The following is an 18069-nucleotide window of genomic DNA, read 5'->3' as shown; positions in this document are numbered from 1 at the left end:
AACCAGCGGGCAGAGGCTGGCAGCCCCGCAGCAGCGGGGTTTTGCTCCAGGGTCATTCCCATGGAGATGAATCCCGGGAGCCCACGGCTCCGCGGCCCTGCTGCCGCGCTGGAGCGCTTCCGAGCATCCTTTTTAAAACAACAATAAAAGTGAACCTAAGAAACCGTGCGCAGAAATAAATTAACAGAAAAAATTAAGTTCTTTCCTTACTTAAGGAAAGAAAGTCCCTCTTGGAGGAGACTTAACAGCGGCAGCTGGGGGAGTCGAACCCCAAATTGAGCCCTTTCTCCCCCCGTCGCCAGCACGCCGGCTATAGGAAGAAGAGCTTGTCGCAGAGCTGGGCGCTGGGCTCGTGGTGCAGGACCTGCCCCGAGAGAAAAGCCAGCTTGTGCGCGTACTTGCACGGGGCAGGGACCCGGACGGTGCCCGGCCAGTTCCAGTACAGGTGACAGAGCTTGAAAGTCAACCTGGGGACAGCGAGAGGAGGTGTTAATGCTCCCTGGCATCCCGGCGCTTGCAGGAGCGATGCTGCGGGGCCGGATCCTGCTCCCTAAGGCAGCGCTGTGCTTCGGCAGGGCTCGGTCAGCTCCAGCAGCTCTCTAGCTGCAAAGGCTGCAAGGCCAAACCTGCTCACAGAGGGGTTTTCTTCCTGACTGCACAAGTTAAAGGTCAGGCTCTGCCTGGGCACCGATAGCGGCTAATTGCATTAATTACCCAGGGACTGCGCCGTGTTTGAGCCCGCAGCAGCTCTCTTGCAAGGCCAGCATCGGGTGACACAGATTTTTATTTCCTTTATCACCTTTGCAATTAATTCTTGCCCAGAGAGGAAGCAAGACAGATGCAATCCGCCTCCTCTCCCCCATCCGCTGCCGAGTCCTCCCAGCTAGCCCAGTATGAAGAGCAGACTCAACCCAGTGCCTGCACAGGTACCCGCTGCCCTCCCCGCTAGCGCCAGGGGACTGTTTTTGCAAAAAAACCCCAGATTTGGGGAGTTAGACATGGATCCCCACACCGCAAGATGCTGGGGCTGTGGGAAGCCTGCCCTTACCTCTGCAGGTGCTCGCAGCTGAGGTTGGCCGTGTTCAGCACGCAGATGTAGCGCGTGGGGATGCTGCAGCCCTGGCGAGAGCGATGGGCCAACAAAAAGAAATCCTGCCTGAGAAAGAGGGAAAGGCAAGGGTTTGGGTTTGTTGGGTTTTTTTGCACACGAGGGTTTTTTTGCACACACAAGGGGGTTTTTTTTTGCACCCAAGGGGTTTTTTTGCACCCCACGCAGCTCTCCCGAAAGCAGCCGGCATTGCCGTCACCGCCACTCACCAGTCGGAGCTGGTGACGGTGTGGTCGATGACCGTCCCCGGAGGAGGGGACGCGAATTGCTCCCCTGTGAGGGTGTAGAAGTTGGTGCTGATTTGCTTCTGCACCACCATGACCACCATGCTGGGCTGGTAGTTCTCAAAGGTGTCGAAACACTTCTGCATCTGCGGGATCTCGTACTTGAGCACGGTGTTGAGCTGGCTGTCGGACACGCCGTCCCTGTACACGACGATCTTCTTGGGCAAGCAGTGGTTCATCTGGGGAAGCAGAAATTGGAAAAGATCGTTGCTTTTTCCCCTCTGCTATGCTCAGGAGTGGCTGGCAGGGGGAGATGCACGCCCTGGCAAGAAGCTGGGCACTAGATGCCCACCGGGTCTCCAGGGCTGACAATTCAGTGGTCTTGCAGCCTGGGAATTCAACCCATCACCCTCGAGCTTTGCAGAAAGCCCCTAACTACGCTCAGCCCCAGCAAACACGTTTCAAAGGTTTCAGAAGGGCTGGCAGGGCAGAGAGAAGCAGCGTTGGCACTAATCCTGCCCGCAGGCAAGCGTTTGGCAACCACCAAAACTTCCAGTTTTCAGGGGTTTTTCTCCAGCACCCGCAGAGGGATGGGAAAATCCCAAGAGCGGGTCCCTGCTGCCGACAGGTCCCGGCCCCCGCCCCATCACACGCTGCTTTTCTCACGCTGGGGACGTGGGATGAGAGGACAGGGCTCAGCAGATGCTGATAGGAGCAGAGGCGTAACGTGGCACTTCCCCCAGTGCAAACTAATCCTCGAGGCGGGTTCGCACGTTCCCGAGATAAGGGCGAGCCTCCTGGGGCGAGCGCGGCCGTGGGCGCCGCGTCCAGTCCAAAGGCTGCCGAGGATGTTTGCTCGCTCGCGTGCGCTCGGGCCGACAGGTTTGGGGTGGTTTTCCCTTGCTTGGAGGAGACATTAAAACCATAAGAGGGCTTTTTGGATAGCGCCGGGCTGGGGGTTTGGCCTCACCTCGTGGAAGTGCTGGAGGGCATCGGCCAGGCAGAGCCGCAGGCTGTCGGCAATCTCCTGGTGGGGCATCTGGAAAACCACCCTGGAATACCACTTGGTGAGGACGCTGGGGATGGAAGGGGGGACAAGCATCAGGCACCCACCTCGCCAGCCAAAGTCCACCGAGCTGTTGTGCAACCAAAACCGACCCCGGCTCGGCGCTCACGGCACCTTTCCCAGCGATACGGTGCCAAAGGCGCGCCAAAGGTCGCCGCTGCCCACGCCGGCAGCCAGCGCCGCCCAACATAAACACGCTGGTGGAGACCTTGCTGAGCGCAGCAGTCGGGGAAGGCATCGGCTTTGCCCCTTTCCCAGCAAAGGGGAGGCAACGGCGATGCTGGTGTGGGACCCCCCCCAGTCCCCAGGGCGGAGCGGGAGGAAAGCCTTCCCTCTCGGAGCATCACGTACTGATTCATGCTGGCCACGAAGCCGATGACGGAGCGCATCCCTTTGCTGCAGCCATGGTAGACGTCCATGCCAATAACCATCAGCTGTTTCTGGGGGGGCGGAAAAGAGGCAGGTGGGATTTAGGGATAAGTCAGACACCGCCGGGCTGCCCTGCCTGGATCCCTCCAGCTGCGAGGGACGTTGCACGCACAAAACGGAGACGCCAACCCCAATTCTGCAGATTATTCAGCCGCATCCCCAGAGGGAAGCCTGTGACCACAAGAGTTTATGCCCCAGAGCTTGCAAACTCATCGCATGTGTGTGCTGAGTGGTTTTGCCCGTCTTACCAGGGGGATGTCGACCCCCCAGAGCTCGCCGCCCAGCTTGCAGTTCATCTGCAGCAGGACTTTCTGGACCACGCTCCTCATCTTGCCCGACTGGCCCGTGAGGGATTGTGCATTGATGACCTGTGGGGGGAAAAAAAAACCAGGGAAAAGCGAGGCTGGAGATGCCCACGGCTTCCCCACGCCGGTGGTCCCCTTCTGCCAAGCCCCTCGCCTACCTGGGAAGGCACCGGGGACTGCACGCAGCACAGCTTCTTGATGGCCACGTACAAGTCCTCCCGGTTGCTGGAGATTATGCACAGGAGCAGCTGCACCTTGTCCTGCGGGGAAGCACAGGGGAGGGCGACGCAGGAGGATCGGATGCGTGGGGATCCGAGCAGACCCATCCGAGCTCAGCCCTCCGCAGCAGACACGTTAACCTGCGCTATGCCCCTGAGCCCCCCTCCTCACCTCGCTACCCAAAACGCTTCGGATGGTCTTGGCGTAGGTCTCGATGCGGTCGTCCTTCAGCTCCACCAAGGCGGGACGGCTGACGTGCATGCCGATGGGGCCGCAGACGCTCTCCATGGCGGCCACCAGCTCCTTCGCCAGGCCCTGCAGGCGCTTCGGGTAAACCAGCAGCCAGTAATTCATGGCTATCTAGGAGGGAGGCAAGGACAGCCCTTGCCTCGGGGCCGTGGCTGCCAAAGCGTGCAGCTCACAGCACAGAGGGAAATTTGGGAGAGGAAAAGCAGCCCAAGAGGAACCTAAAGGGCACACGACAACATCCGATTGCTGCAGTCTGAAAGCCTTCAGCCACTCCAAGAGGAGGTGGGAAAGCAGCCGCTGCGGCCACGTACCTCTAACCTCCTTAGGAAAAACAAGCTAAAGCATAAAGCCAATATAAATAAGGGAAGGGTTTTAGCTCGAACAAGCTCAGACGAGAGCGGGACAGACGGGATGCCAGCACTAAGAAAACCCATCCCAGTTTTCAAACAAGGGGATGTTGTTGCAAGGGCCGAGCCAGGGGCTCACCGCCGAGATGGAGGCTTCTCGCATGACCTCCTTGTTCCAGGTCAGGTCCTCGGCGGGCATGAAGGAGCTGTGCCGCAGGTTGATCCTCTCTGTGGGCAGGACTCGGCCCTGGGTCTAAACAGAGCAGAAACCCACAGCAGCTCCAGTGCCGCCGCAGTGGAGCCATTGCCTCCGTTCCCGGGGGGGTGAGCTCGGAGCCTGGCCCCCCGCAGCCCTTACCCTGTAGATGTCGGGGTCCAGGCTGAGCCCCCAGCGCATCAGCTCCCCCGAGGCCTCTGGGCTGTCCTTGATCCTGCGCAGGAGGCTGGTGAGACGCACGTAGTGCTGCCTGGGGCTCTGCAGCATCTCCCGCATCACGTCCTGCAGCGGGCGGGCACGGGGGGAGGCGGGTTGGGGAACCCCCGGGTGCGATGGGGGGCTCTGAGCTCCCCCCCGGCAGCGGCTGGCCGGGGCTCAGCTCTCCAAACCAAGCAATGCCGGCTTGGGTGAGCAGGGACCATCGGATGGGAACGCGCTCTGACCTTCACCATTCGACTGTCCTTCCTTATCTCAGGGACCCCGGTCATGAAGGTGAGCTCCGGTACGAGCAGTACCATGTCCAGCTGACGCTGCAGGGAGGGGGACAGGCACCGTCAGCACCTCGAGGGGGCCGCAGGCCCTTGTCCTCCCAGCTACGGGCAGGACAGGGGCTGGAGGAGCCGAGAAAAGACCGTGGGTCTCAATTTCCCCTCCCCTGGTCTCCATGCCTGGCTCACCTTCCCCTCCGGCGTCTGTTTTTCCCTGGGCCTGTGGACGAGCAATGGCTGATCCAGCTCCCTGATGGTGATCCCGTAGGCTTTGCTGGAAAAACGGCAGGGAGATGGCATCAGGTGAGATGTTCCTGCTCCCCCACCTCGGGTCAGAGCCAGGCATCAAGCCCTTCCCCACGGAAGGGATGCTCCAGCAGGTCCCTACCTGTAGTAGTCCACAAAGGTGATCTCCTCGCCACTGGCCAAGGTGAAACTGTCCCTCGGGGTCTTGTTCCAGTCGATATCGTCGATGCGGTAGGTGCGGTTGTTGTAGCGGGTGATGACCACGTTGCCCACCAGCTGCTTGGTGCACTCGTCCTGGAAGCTGCTGAGGCTTTGCTTGTAGAGGGTGTGCCTGCGGCGGGGAGAGAGGGAGGAGGAGAGGCTCACGGTGATGCTCCCTGCCCGCGTCACCCCAAAAATAAAATGCCTTTTGCCAAACGGCACCGGTGACCGCGGGCCCAGTGATCACAGCTGGCACTGCCCTCGCCAAGAGCCGGCCCCGGGCACGCCGCTGCTGGAAAACCACCCTCATCCCTAAAGCCCCGCAGGGCTCCTCCAGGCTTTTTTCCCTTCTCTTACATGAAATTCAGGACGGAATCGCTGCGGATGACTTTGTGGATGGCGTCAACCAAGAGGAAGAGGCCGCCATCCTTCTTCCGGATGCTGACGGAGTATCCTGGCCAAATCTGCAGCCTGTGCCCGGAGGGGAAGATGCCCAAAGGCGCCTGGGTTAAAACTGGAGCCGCCTGCACGATGCTGCCAGGGGAGCCGGGCAGCCGTCCCGCTCGCCAAGGAGCGCTCAAAACACACGGGGATTTATTTCCCAGCTGTCTGCCAGCTTTCAGCTAATAAGCCCTGAATTGCGCTGCAGAAAACAGGCGCTCTGAGGTCAGGCTAACGAGAGCTGGCCAAGAGAGCTGTCCTGGCAAAGACTTCCGAATTTCCAGCCTCGCGCTACTGCCGGGGGGACAGGGATGTCCCCATCTCGCACTCACGTGCTTGGGCAGCAGCAGGAGGAAACCGTGTCTGGCACCCACCTGTAATGCTGTAATATGGTCGCCTGGGCAGGTTCAAAGAAATTTCTCCTAACGGGCGTCATATCTAACATTCTCATCACCCTAGAAAAGAAAAATAAAAGCAAGATGGGCTCAGACTCAGAGGGAGGAGGAGGAGGGTCTCCTCCCTGGAGCTCGGGGAGGGTCTCCCACCATTCCTCACCTCCGGAAAACCACGTTGTAAAAGGGGATGCAGAGATCTGAGCTGGGCTCGAGGACCTTGGTTATCTGGATGGTGATGGTGATCTCCTCCCCGTCGCTTCTCCTCTGAGCTTTCAGACTGACTGGCTGCAGGGCGAGACGGTGCGTTAGCCGGGGTGGGAGGGACGCTCTCCTACCCAGCACGTTGATGGGAGACCCGGTGGGGCATCCCCACGCCCCCAAATGGGTTAGAACGACCTCACCCTGGTGCAGATCACGTCGCCCCTTACCTGGGGGAGCAGGATAGGGAGGTAGAGGATAGAGCCATCGAAGGCAGTCACGTCCCCCGTCACCGCCCGGTGCTCCTTCAGCATGGCAAAGCGCACGCTCCTGCACTCCACCTCGGGGCTGCCGGAGACAGGGATTCATCGCCTGCCACCACTGGCAAGTCCTCAGTCTTTTAACCCTCTTCTGCCCCCCCCCCCCCCCCCCCCCCAGGACCCCACAAACCCTACGAGAGGGAAAAGCCGGAGCTCATTTGCTTCGCTGCCCTGCACAGCTCTGCCCGCAGGCACCGTGGCCGCGACGGCCGCTCCATCTAGTGGCTACCGGGAGGGAGGGAGAGACACAGAGGGCTCTGCCCAGGGGCACCCACCCTTCGAGGGGCTGCGGGGGAGCCCGGCCCCCCGCGCCCACACCGATACCTGAACGTAACGTGGTACTGGTAGATGGCTTCGTTCTGGCAGTGGATTTTAACTGAGTTCAGCCCCATGGCTAAGGTGGCTCCCTTTGCCGCTGGCTTTGTCCCCAGTGCCCTAGGAGAGACGGGGCAGAGGCAGGGTGGCCAGCTGCGACCCCAGCCGGTGCTCGGACCCCAAAACGCGGGGCCGGGGCTCACCAATGCTTCACTTACAGTCTGCCGGCAGCTGGGGGGGTCGCTGGGGCGGGCGGCGGGGCGGGCCGCGGCCCCGGTGGGCGCAGGCTGGGCGCAGCAGCGGCGCAGGGCTTCCCGTGGGACTGCCCGGTGGCGGTGTCCCTCCCGGGGGGGCCGGGCAGGGCCTCCCCTCTGCCCCGCCACAGGGCCCTGGTTCCCCGGCCGCCATCATCGTCGTCCTCCGCCGCCGGGCCCCAGGCCCGCGCCAGAGCCTCTACCGCGCCGGTGGTGCCGCGGCCTGCGGGAAGGAGAGGGTGGGCGGCGGCGGGGAGCGCGGCCGGGCCTCCCCGTCCCTCCCCCGGGTACGAGCACCTACCGAGGGGCCAGTCCCCCGCCTCCAGAGAGGGGCAGGGCCGCTCGCCCAGGCCCAGGCCGCACAGCAGGGCGGAGAGCGGCGCCAGGGAGGGCCGGGGCTGGGGAGGGCCGGGCTGGGGCAGGCGCTGGGCGCGGCCCGGGAGCCCCCGCAGCCTGCCCGGGGGAGCGGGGCCGGGGCCGGGCAGGCGGAGCGGCCGGGAGGGCTCCATCGGCCCAGCCGTCGAAGCGGGCGAGCCGCAGCGCCGAGCACGCCGCCGCCTCAGCGCGCAGGCGCGGCCCCGCCCACCCCCGCCGCCCCGCCCCCTCATTGGGCAGCTCGCTGGCCACGCCCCCCCCGCGGGGAGACCCAGCCCCCGCGGCGGAGGGGCTGCAGCACCGCGGACAGCGCCCGCCGCGGGGGCGGGGCCGGAGCGGGCGGGGTGGGTAAAACGGGATGGGGAGGGGGTAAATGGGATGGGGAGGGGGGGTAAGATGGGATGGGGAGGGGGTAAATGGGATGGGGAGGGGGGTAAGATGGGATGGGGAGGGGGTAAATGGGATGGGGAGGGGGGTAAGATGGGATGGGGAGGGGGTAAATGGGATGGGAAAGGGGGGGTAAGATGGGATGAGGAGGGGGTAAAACGGGATGGGAAAGGGGGGGTAAAACGGGATGGGAAAGGGGGGGTAAGACGGGATGGGAAAGGGGGGGTAAGACGGGATAGGAAAGGGGGTAAATGGGATGGGAAAGGGGGGGTAAGATGGGATGGGGAGGGGGTAAATGGGATGGGGAGGGGGGTAAGATGGGATGGGGAGGGGGTAAATGGGATGGGGAGGGGGGTAAGATGGGATGGGGAGGGGGTAAATGGGATGGGAAAGGGGGGGTAAGATGGGATGGGGAGGGGGTAAATGGGATGGGAAAGGGGGGGTAAGATGGGATGAGGAGGGGGTAAAACGGGATGGGAAAGGGGGGGTAAAACGGGATGGGAAAGGGGGGGTAAGACGGGATGGGAAAGGGGGGGTAAGATGGGATGGGGAGGGGGTAAATGGGATGGGAAAGGGGGGGTAAGATGGGATGGGGAGGGGGTAAAACGGGATGGGAAAGGGGGGGTAAGACGGGATGGGAAAGGGGGGGTAAGACGGGATGGGAAAGGGGGGGTAAGACGGGATGGGAAAGGGGGGGTAACATGGGATGGGGAGGGGGGGGTAACATGGGATGGGGAGGGGGGGGTAACATGGGATGGGGGGTAAGATCGGTTGGTGTTTGGGGTAAAACAGGATGGGGCGGGGGGCTAAAATGGGATGGAACGGAGGGGTAAAATGGGATGTGGCAGAGGGAGTTAGATGGGATGGGGTGGGAAGATGGGATGGGGTGGGGGGGTAAAAGAATGGGGCAGGGGGGGTAAGATGGGATGGGGTAAGATCGGATTGGTGTGTGGGGTAAAATGGGATGGGGCAGGGGGCAAGATGGAATGGGGCAAGGGGGCTAAAATGGGATGGAATGGGGGGTAAAATGGGATGGGCTGGGGGGGTAAAACAGAATGGGGCAGGGGGGTAAAACGGGATGGAGTGGGGGAAGTGAGATGGGATGGGGTAAGATAGGGTGGGATGGGGGGGTAAGATGGGACGAGGCAGGGGGGCAATAGCAGAAGGGCAAGTGCAGCCCCAGCTCTGCTCTGCACCGGCAATTGGTGCTTCCATGCCCGCCCCCTGCTCGCCGGGGCACGCAGGATTTGGCCCCATGATGGCAGACAGCAGGGTGATGCTGTTCCAGGACACGCAGCCTCCTGCCGCCATGCCGGGGGTGCAGTGGTGGCCACTCGCTAGCCCCTCACTGCGTGCTGCAGCAGAGGCCAGGGACCCCAGAGGGGTCCCGCACCCCCTGCGGCCCCCACACGGCTTCCTCGGCACGGAGCCTCTGCCTGCCAAGGCCTGGCACCGCGGTGGGGCCCCCCGGGTCTCCCAAGGGAGCACCGGGTGAGTAAGCGGCCAAGGACTCGGTCCCGCGTGCCAGCACCGAGCGTGCCACACCGGGGCCCGACCGGCCGGCGGCAACCGGTCGGGCAGGTGGCACGGGGCGGAGGCTGCCGGCGGCACGGTGGAGGAGACAGAGCAGCCCCACGCTGGGGGGAAAAGAGGTTTTTATTCCGCATTTCTCCCCACGGGTGTGTGTCCTGCTCTCCCCAGCATGTGGACAGCTGCCAGAGAGCCGGGGGGGACACCAGGGTCCCGCACATCCAGAAATCTGTGAGATGAAGGCAGCCACGGCCCCTGCCAGTTTTGCACAGGGTGGGCAGTGGGTCTGGGGGAGAGAGCCAGAGCCCCCAGCCCCAGGCCAGGAAGGAGGCAGGGGCTGGCCCTGCGCCCACACCTGCAGAAGACCCCTCTCCACATCCCGAGGGCAAGGCTGGAGGGGCCGAGGGCAGAGCTGGGGCACCGCAGGCTCCGCGAGCCGTGCCGGGACAGTCACCGTGGGCATGGGGCTGGGCCCCCCCGGCTCCCCCTGGGCTACCGGTGCCGGTGCTCCAGCAGAGCCTCGAAGTCCGGGGAACACACCAGCTTGTGCTTCACGTGGCCCAGGACGATCATCTCGCCCGTCCGGTTGTCCCCGATGCCGACAGACACCAGCTCCTTTTCCAGAGGGAAGAAATACCCGTGAGCAGCCCACTCCCACGGGAAACCCTTTAACCGTGGCGGGAAAAGGGCCGAGGTCCCTGCCCGCTGTGGAGAGCTAAGCCTGGAGGAGATGTGTCCCCCCTGCTACCCACACCCTGGGGACAAGAGCAGGCTCCCTCCCCGCCACTGCCACAGCGAAGGGCTGCCAGCCCCATCACCTAGGGGCCAGCACGACCCTGCTCCCCCCGATGGTCCTAGGGACCCCCAAGGGGCTTCCTTGGGGCGCAGCCCCACAAATCAGGTCCCCAGCACCCTGCCTGTACCTGCAGAAAGGAGCAGGGGGTCCCCATGGTCACGTCCAGAGTCACCTTGCCCAGCACCAGCTGCACCTTGCCCGACTTACGGATCAGCAGTTTCCCCACCTGCCCCTCGGGGAGGTCGGCCAGGGTGCAGATATTCTCCGCCTGCTTCGCCTCCTGCCGAGGGACACCGCGGGATGAGGGGGGGGCGGACATCACCACGCCGCCGTCCCCCATCCCACCCCGTTGCCCCCCACCCCGAGCCCCTACCTGACTCTTCTCCTGCTTCACCACCATCACTTGCCCTTCCTCGTTTTGCAGCTCCGTCTTGATGGGTTTGGTGTCCTGGGTGGGCGGCTGGCCGGGCAGCGTGTCGGGCAGCTGCAGGAAGAGCAGCTCCTCCTCGGCCGAGAGGCTCAGCCGCTGCAGCAGCTCGGCCACCGAGATGTCCCGGGGAAAACCGGGGGGTCCCTTGCTTTGCGTTGGCTTGGGGAGGGGGTCCTCATCGCATGGCTCTTCTTTCACTGGCACCGGGGGTGAGAGGCGGTGGGTGGGCACGGGGAGGGGGCAGCACCCCCAGCCCCTGCCCGCTGGGATCCCCCCCACCCCAGCACACCTTTCACCGCCGGCGGGTCCAGCTCCATCTTCTCCTCCTTAGGACCAGGCAGCCAGGGCTGGGCGTCCTCCTCCTGCTCCGCCGCCTCCTCCTTGAAGAGCCAGCCCGAGTGGGCCAGCGGCAGCTGCACCGGCTTGTTACGGATGTCATTCTTCAGCCCCGGGTCGTCGAGGAACTGCGGGAACGGGAGAGGGGACACTCGGCACCGGCCCGGTGGCACCAAAGCCACCCCCCAGCCCTGGTCCCACTCACATCGTCCTTCTGCAGCATCCGCAGGATCTGCTTTGTCTCCTCATCCGTCTCCCTCTTCTCCTTCTTGATGTTGATGATGTGGGAAGGGCCGAAGTCTGACATGTCCACCGTCTTGTCCCAGGAGCCTGCTGGGGAGAGGGGAGCAGCCCCGGGGTGAGCCCCGAGCGGGGTGGGACGGCCCCGAGACCCCCCCAGGAAGGGGGGCAGCTCCCATTACCTTTCTTCTTCATCATTTCAGCAGGGCCCTGCTCGAAGATGGAGTGGGACTGGATAACCTCGGGCCGGCCCCGGCCCCGGCCGTGCCCATCACGCTGCCGGTCCCGGTCCCGCTCCTTCTTCTCCTTCTTGACGGAGACATCCTCGCGGGGCCTGGGGAGCGGGGAGGTGGCCCGTCACCCCCGCCACCAGCTCTCCATCCCAGGGCACATTTTGCCCACCGAGACCCCGCCGCGCAGGTACCCGCCGGCAAAACCGCCTCCGCGCCCCACGGAAACGCTTACGAGGCCACTTACTCTTCCTTGATCTTCCTGCTAATTATGTTGGGGGTGAAGGTTTTCTGCAAACGAGAGCAGAGGGACAAGTCACTGCACGAGCGGAGATAAGCAACAGAAACCAAACCGGCCGCGGGGCTGGAGGAGGCGGCTGGGGACCTGGCCACGTCCCGCACGGACCAGCTTCCCCCGGGGCACCCCGAAACCCCCCGGGCTGCCGCTCCGGGGGCCCCTCCTCACACCCCACCCGTGCTGCGGAGGTCCCCAAGCACCCATACCCCATGCGGTGGGGCGGGACGCAGGGTGACCCCGAAAAGGGGGGTTTTTGGGGAGCCCTCCCCAGGGTACTCACCTTTTTCACGCCTCCCAGGGTGAGGTCTCGGGAGCGGATGGAGGGCAGGCGGCCGGGGGTGAGGGGGGGGGGCGGCCGGCCGCCTCCCCAGCAGCCCCCGTGCCCCGGGGAGCCCCGGCCGCAGGCTGCCCCCCGAGCCGCCATCGCCCGAGCCCCCCTCCGCCATCCCCGGCCTGGCCCTGTGGGGCGGGGGGGGACACGGTCAGGGGCACCCGGCCCAACGCCCTGCGCAGGGGCATCCCTGTACCCCCAAACAGGACCCACGCGTGTGCCCCACCCCCGGGGGCTCACCCCCCCATGCACCCCGCTCCCCAGGCTGCTCACCCCCCCTCTACCCCCAAACAGGACCCACGCGTGCACCCCTCCCCCGGGGGCTCCCCTCCTCCCGCACCCCCAAACAGAGGCCACTCGCATCCCCCTTCCCAGTGTGCTCCCCCCCGCACCCCCAAACAGGACCCACGCGTGTACCCCTCCCCAGGGTGCTCACCCCCCCCCCGCACCCCCAAACAGGACCCACGCGTGTACCCCACCCCAGGCTGCTCACCTCCCCCCCCGCACCCCCAAACAGGACCCACGCGTGTACCCCACCCCAGGCTGCTCACCCCCCCCCCCCCGCACCCCCTTCCCCAGGGTGCTCACCCCCCCCCCCCGCACCCCCCAGGACCCACTCGCACCCCCCTCCCCAGGCTGCCCACCCCCCCATACACCCCCAAACAGGGCCCACTCGCACCCCCCCCTCCCCAGGGGGCTCAGCCCCCCACGCACACCCCCCTGGGCCCCCTCGCCTCCCCCTCCCGAGCCGCTCCCCGGCCCCCCCGTGCCCCCACCCCACGCCACGCCGCCCCTTACCCTGCCCGGGCAACCACGGGCCGCCGGCCCCACTGCGCATGCCTGCTATGCGACCCGACCTTCCCGGAAAGAAGCCGCTACCGCCATTTTTATTGAGGGCGCGCCGAGTCCGCTAATGAGCGGCCATCTTTGTGCTTGGCATTGACGAGCCCCATGAGGAAGGTGGCGGCGCCATCTTTGTGGCGGGCAGTGCCCGGTTCTTGGGGCAGTGGGCGGTTGGGGGGGGCACTGAGGGGGGGGAGCCCCTTCATTTTGAACCCCCCCGGTTGTCTGGGCTGCAGCCACCCCTCCAGGGTCCCCTGCAACCCGAGGGGGGGGGACACCCAACCAGGTTACAGCCCCACGGGGAGGAAAACACGCGTGGGAACCCCGCTGGGGGGGGGGGGGGGGGTCGGGAGGGCAATGATTTTTATTCTTTTGGGGGTGCTCACCCCAAAAAAACCACCCTTGCTCAACCCCAGACCAAGCTGTCCCCCACATCACCGGCAGCAAAACAGCAAGCCCCCCCCCCCCAGCCTCTGGGCTTTGCACCCGTGTTTCCCACGGGGGTCCTGCGTGGGTGCCAGCATCCCCACGCACCCATCGCATCCCATTTTGGGGGCTGGGGAGGGGGGTCCCGGTTGTGCCGGGGGCGGGAACCGCACAACCGGGACCCCCCTCCCCAGCCCCCAAAACAGGGGTTCAGGCAGGAGCTGCCCACCACCCCACCCACAACTTGCACCCACAGCCGCCCACTCGCCACGCAGGCAGCAGCAGGCAGGAGCCGCGCTGCCTCCATCACCTGACGCCGCGCACAACCCGCCACCCCATTGGCAGAACAAGAAGGGGTTTTTTTTTTTTTCTTTTTCCACTCCCCCCTCTCCGAGCTGCTTAGATATTATTTTTTCCTCCCCCCCTCCCTTTTTCTTTTTTTTTTTCCCCCCACATTTTTTTTCCCTCCTCTGGAGGGTGTTTGCTATTTCCGAGCTGGCTGGGAGGATCCCAGTCGCAGCAGCCGCAGGCAGCAGCGCGGCATCGCTGGGTACCGGCACCATCGCTTTCTCACCGGCATCCTTCGCCCTTCCCGCTCAGCTCGGCCCCACCGGGGCTGCCTGCCCTGCCTTGCCCTGCCTTGCCCTCTCCTGCTGCCCTACCAGCATCCCACCGCATCCCGGCAGCCCTCCGGCACGGCCAGGTAAGGGCCTCACCGGCATCGTGCTACCGGCACCCGCGAGCCTGCAACCGGCATCGGCTAAGCCCTGGCAGGGGTTGCTTGGGGGACACGGGGTGCACGGGGACACGGTGACACGGGGCATCGCGATCCGACTGCAAAGCTCCCAGCGCAGGACGAAGCAAGGCGAGAGCCCCCGTGCCACCGCCGGGCACGGGAATGGGGCAGCGGGCTGGCACGTCGTCCCCAAAGCGGTGACCTTCTGCTCTGCCCGAGGGTGGCTGGGGGGTTACGCTTGGGGTGACACCCAGCTCGGTGGGTCCGGTGGCCACCCGGTGCTGGGGTGGCAGGGGGAGGCTGTGGGGCGCGCGGTGCGGCTCGCCGCAGGGCTGCGGGGGCAAGCGAGCGCCCTGCCGCGGGTTGCCGGCGTGTGCTGCGCCTGCCCGCCGGCACCCCTGGCTCTGCGCACGCAGCCGGGGTGCAGGCGTGGATGTGGGTGGCCGTGGGAGCGTGCCCACGGGTGCCCACGCGCGGGGTGGATGCGCCCACGGGTGCCGAGCGGTGTTTGCACCGGCACGGTGGTGTTTGCGATGCCGTGCAGCGGTAGCGGGGCGGCGAGGACGAGCCCGGGTGTGGGCGGCCGTGGGCACGCGTGTGTGAGCCGCTGTGGGCGTGCGCCCCTGTGCGCGGGCGCGTCGGCAGCCCCGCGGTGCCACGGCTCGGACACGTGCCCGCCACGGCACTGCCGCTCCCTGCAGGGCTCACACCGGCCCGGGGTGCAGGGTGGGGGGCACCCACTCCCCCCAGCCTCCTCGATGCATCCCGTGCCCCCGACGGCATCCGCTGCGCCCGTGCATCCCCCACCCCGGGGTGCAAAGCCCCCCCGTGCGCCCACCCCGCAGAGCGGCTTCCCGGGGCGCAGGGGGTGAGCGCAGCCCCGGCCACGGGGAAACTGAGGCACAGAGCGGCCGTGGGGCCAGGGCAAAGGCGGATCCAGCTTTTCCAGTGCCAGCTGCCTGCATGCAACCCTCCCCTCTCCCAGCACTCCCTCCGCTCCCCTTGTTTTTCTTTCCCCACCCGGTGTTGAGCAAACCCCGAAACACCCGCTGGCGACGAGCCGGGGCCCCGCGGCATCCCGCGGGAGCGGCCGGGGCCCCCGCGCAGCCGCTTCCCGAACGGGCTTGTTCCCGGCTTCCCGCTGCCTGCTCCTGCCTGCGTTGCCTATTCCTGGCTGCCGGCCGCTTTTCCACCCCGGTGCCATCTGCTCCGCCGCGGGGGCCTCGGCGCGGGCGACCGCCCGCCTGGCAGCTGCCGTCGTGGGCAGCGGGCACCCCCGCCGTGCTCAGCAGCCCCCCACCCGTGTTCTGCCCACAGGAGCTCAGCCCCTCCGGCCATGGAGCTGCTTTCCACTCCCAAAAATATCGAGATCAACAATATCACCTGCGATTCTTTCCGCATCTCCTGGGCCATGGAGAAGGGGGACCTGGAGAGGGTCACCCACTATTTCATCGACCTCAACAAGAAGGAGAACAAGAACTCCAACAAGTTCAAGCATCGGGTGAGCCGGGGGGGATGCGGGACCCCCACCCGGGGAGAGGAGAGGGGGTTTTGAGGGGGGAAACAGGGTTATAGCCCACTCCCACGCTGATCTGGGGACAAATCCCCCTGCGGGACACGGCTGCCGGAGGGGACCGGGACGGGGACCGGGGTGCGACCGACCCCCCCGAGCCCACGCGGGGGAGCGGAGCCGCAAATCGCTCGCGCTCCCCCTCCCCCTGAATACGAGTCACTAATTCAGGACGTTTTTAGCAGCGCGGTTGCCAGGGTGATGCTATTTAATGTTTAACATTATTTTTTTTTTCTCCTCCCCAATAATAAGGGGGGGTGGGGGGTGGGATTTTCCCCCCCCCCGTATCTCCCGACTTCAGCATCCGCCGTTGCCACAGAAACGGCTCTGCACTGCGGTGCTGCTCGGTGGCCTATTGACACCGCGAGATGCCACCGGGAGCGGGGGGGTCCCTGAGACCCCCTGGGGGAGGACTCCTCATCCCTGTCCCAGCAGCGGCTTTGCTGGGAGGTGTTGGGGGCCAGCGCAGGCAGCCGGGGAGGTGGGAGCGATGCCGGGGCCGGAGCCAGGGGGGGACAGCAGGAGATATGGCAGCACGCTGCTTTAGGGGTGTCTCGGTAGCGGGCAAACCCCGGCAGAGGCGCCGGCGCGGATATTTTGTGGCGTGCGGTACCCGGCAGCATCCCCTTGGCGTCGGGCAGGGGTGGGCAGGGATGCGGGGAGCGGGGATGCCGCCCTGCCTGACCCTCGCCCCTTGGCGCAGGACGTCCCCACCAAACTGGTGGCCAAGGCGGTGCCGCTGCCCATGACGGTGCGGGGACACTGGTTCCTGAGCCCCCGCACCGAGTACAGCGTGGCGGTGCAGACGGCCGTGAAGCAAAGCGACGGCGAATACCTGGTGTCCGGCTGGAGCGAGACGGTGGAGTTTTGCACCGGGGGTGAGCGTGGCGGGGGTGGCCGAGCCAGCGGTGCCGGGGCCCGGGAGCCGGGAGAACGGGGGCGATGCCGTGAGCTTGCACAAGCCGGGCCGGTTGGAGCGGCAGCTGATGAGTGGGAGGCGGGAGGTGTGGGGAACGGGAGCTGCGGGCAGGGATGGGCTGCCGGCAGGGATGGAGACACCCTGATGTCCCCGTCCCCGTCCCCAGACTACGCCAAGGAGCACCTGGCCCAGCTGCAGGAGAAAGCAGAGCTGATCGCCGGCCGCATGCTGCGCTTCTCCGTCTTCTACCGCAACCAGCACAAGGAATATTTCCAGCACGTCAGGTACCCCCGTCCCCATTCCCCCGCCCCGGGGCCACCCGGTCCTCGCCGAGGCCGCGTCCCCTGACCCTGCCTCTGCGTGCGTGTGCGTGTGTCCCTCCTCCTCCTCCTCCTCCTCCTCACCCCGGTCCCCGCGCGCAGGATGCACTGCGGGAACGTGATGAAGCCGTCGCTGAAGGACAACAGCGGCAGCCACGGCTCGCCCACCAGCGGCATGCTGCACGGCATCTTCTTCAGCTGCAACACCGAATTCAACACCGGGCAGCCCCCCCAGGATTCGCCCTACGGTCGTTACCGTTTCCAGATCCCGGCTCAGCGTCTCTTCAACCCCAACACCAACCTCTACTTCGCGGACTTCTACTGCATGTACACCGCCTACCACTACGTCGTCCTGGTCCTGGCACCCAAGGGTTCCTCGGGGGATCTCTTCTGCCGGGAGCGTCTACCCCAACTGGACATTTCCTCCAACAAGTTCCTGACGTGCTGCGTGGAGGAGGGCGAGCTGGTGTACCGCCATGCCCAGGACAGCATCCTGGAGGTCATATACACCGAGCCGGTGGACCTCAGCCTCGGCGTGCTGGGGGAGATCAGCGGGCACCAGCTGATGAGCCTCTCCACCGCCAACGCCAAAAAGGACCCCAGCTGCAAGACGTGCAACATCAGCGTGGGGCGTTAAGGGTGGGACGCGGGCAGGGCCGGGGAGGGGGCCGGGAGCCTGCCGCGGGGGCTTCTCCCACGGACGCTGCTGGGTGGAGGACCCGGATGGGTGCGGGGGACCCGGCCGGTGTAAATAGCGGCGTTGCCTGTGTCCCTGCCCGCTCGGGGAAGGAGCCGGTGGGATGCTCGCCCGGCATGGAGGCAGACCCCATGCCGCTCTGTGCCCCGAGGGAGGAAGCCTTCATCTCCTGGACTGGCCGACCAGCATCATCCTCGCTGGCGTGAGCCCCGCGCTCTGTCCTCCGCCGCGCAGCCGCTGCGGGACCCCCTTCCCCTCCGGCGTCCCCCGCATCCCCCCCGGTCCCCTGCACCAGGGCTCACCCCCCCGCCGGCGGCACAGCTCCCGGGGAGCCCCGGCCCTGCCAACCGGGGCTGGGGCTCCCCGGCCACCCCAAGGGGTTCGGTGGAAAGACTGGAAGCACCCCCCCGGTTTTGAACTGCTCCTGGGGATGGAGGGGTGCTCGGGCAGGGACCCCCGCTCCCACCGGTGCCGCCTCGGGGCTGCAGCCGTGGTGCGCGTGTCCACAGTGGTGCGGGGGACGCCGCGACGTCCCCCCGTGTCGTGCAGCGCTGTTCCGTGTTCGCTCTCTGCTCTAGCCGTC

At 65.8% G+C, this 18069-nt stretch overlaps 3 protein-coding genes across 3 annotated transcripts; 1 reads left to right on the top strand and 2 right to left on the bottom strand.

Annotated features, from left to right (window-relative positions):
• Positions 1–310: 310 nt before the first annotated feature.
• LOC309601590 (piwi-like protein 2) lies at positions 311–7531 on the bottom strand (the record flags this gene model as incomplete). Its single annotated transcript, XM_082334693.1, has 20 exons — positions 311–467; positions 1049–1156; positions 1318–1571; positions 2303–2408; positions 2750–2838; positions 3076–3195; positions 3291–3392; positions 3523–3711; positions 4087–4200; positions 4306–4446; positions 4608–4694; positions 4842–4926; positions 5041–5229; positions 5457–5570; positions 5915–5995; positions 6096–6220; positions 6364–6481; positions 6778–6888; positions 6987–7245; positions 7324–7531. 20 exons carry the CDS (start codon positions 7529–7531, stop codon positions 311–313), a joined length of 2757 nt encoding a protein of 918 aa, XP_082190819.1.
• A 1891-nt stretch (positions 7532–9422) lies between these two features.
• Positions 9423–12090, bottom strand: LOC309601666 (DNA-directed RNA polymerase III subunit RPC4-like; the record flags this gene model as incomplete). Its single annotated transcript, XM_082334830.1, is given in 9 exon segments — positions 9423–9929; positions 10238–10390; positions 10484–10737; positions 10830–11004; positions 11082–11209; positions 11299–11450; positions 11594–11637; positions 11925–11996; positions 11998–12090. Coding segments are annotated over 9 exon segments (1194 nt in total). The 3' UTR covers positions 9423–9806.
• A 3226-nt stretch (positions 12091–15316) lies between these two features.
• LOC309601619 (phytanoyl-CoA hydroxylase-interacting protein) lies at positions 15317–17426 on the top strand (the record flags this gene model as incomplete). The annotated part of the gene is made up of 4 exons (XM_082334755.1): positions 15317–15481; positions 16254–16428; positions 16636–16753; positions 16892–17426. The coding sequence occupies 4 exons, from the start codon at positions 15317–15319 to the stop codon at positions 17424–17426; spliced, it is 993 nt and encodes a 330-aa protein (XP_082190881.1).
• Positions 17427–18069: the final 643 nt, after the last annotated feature.

The sequence above is a fragment of the Platalea leucorodia genome, assembly GCF_965183815.1.
Source record: "Platalea leucorodia genome assembly, chromosome: W".
Classification (NCBI taxonomy): domain Eukaryota; kingdom Metazoa; phylum Chordata; class Aves; order Pelecaniformes; family Threskiornithidae; genus Platalea; species Platalea leucorodia.
Note: the sequence above shows the minus strand (reverse complement) of the source record. Positions and strands in the feature narration are given on the sequence as shown.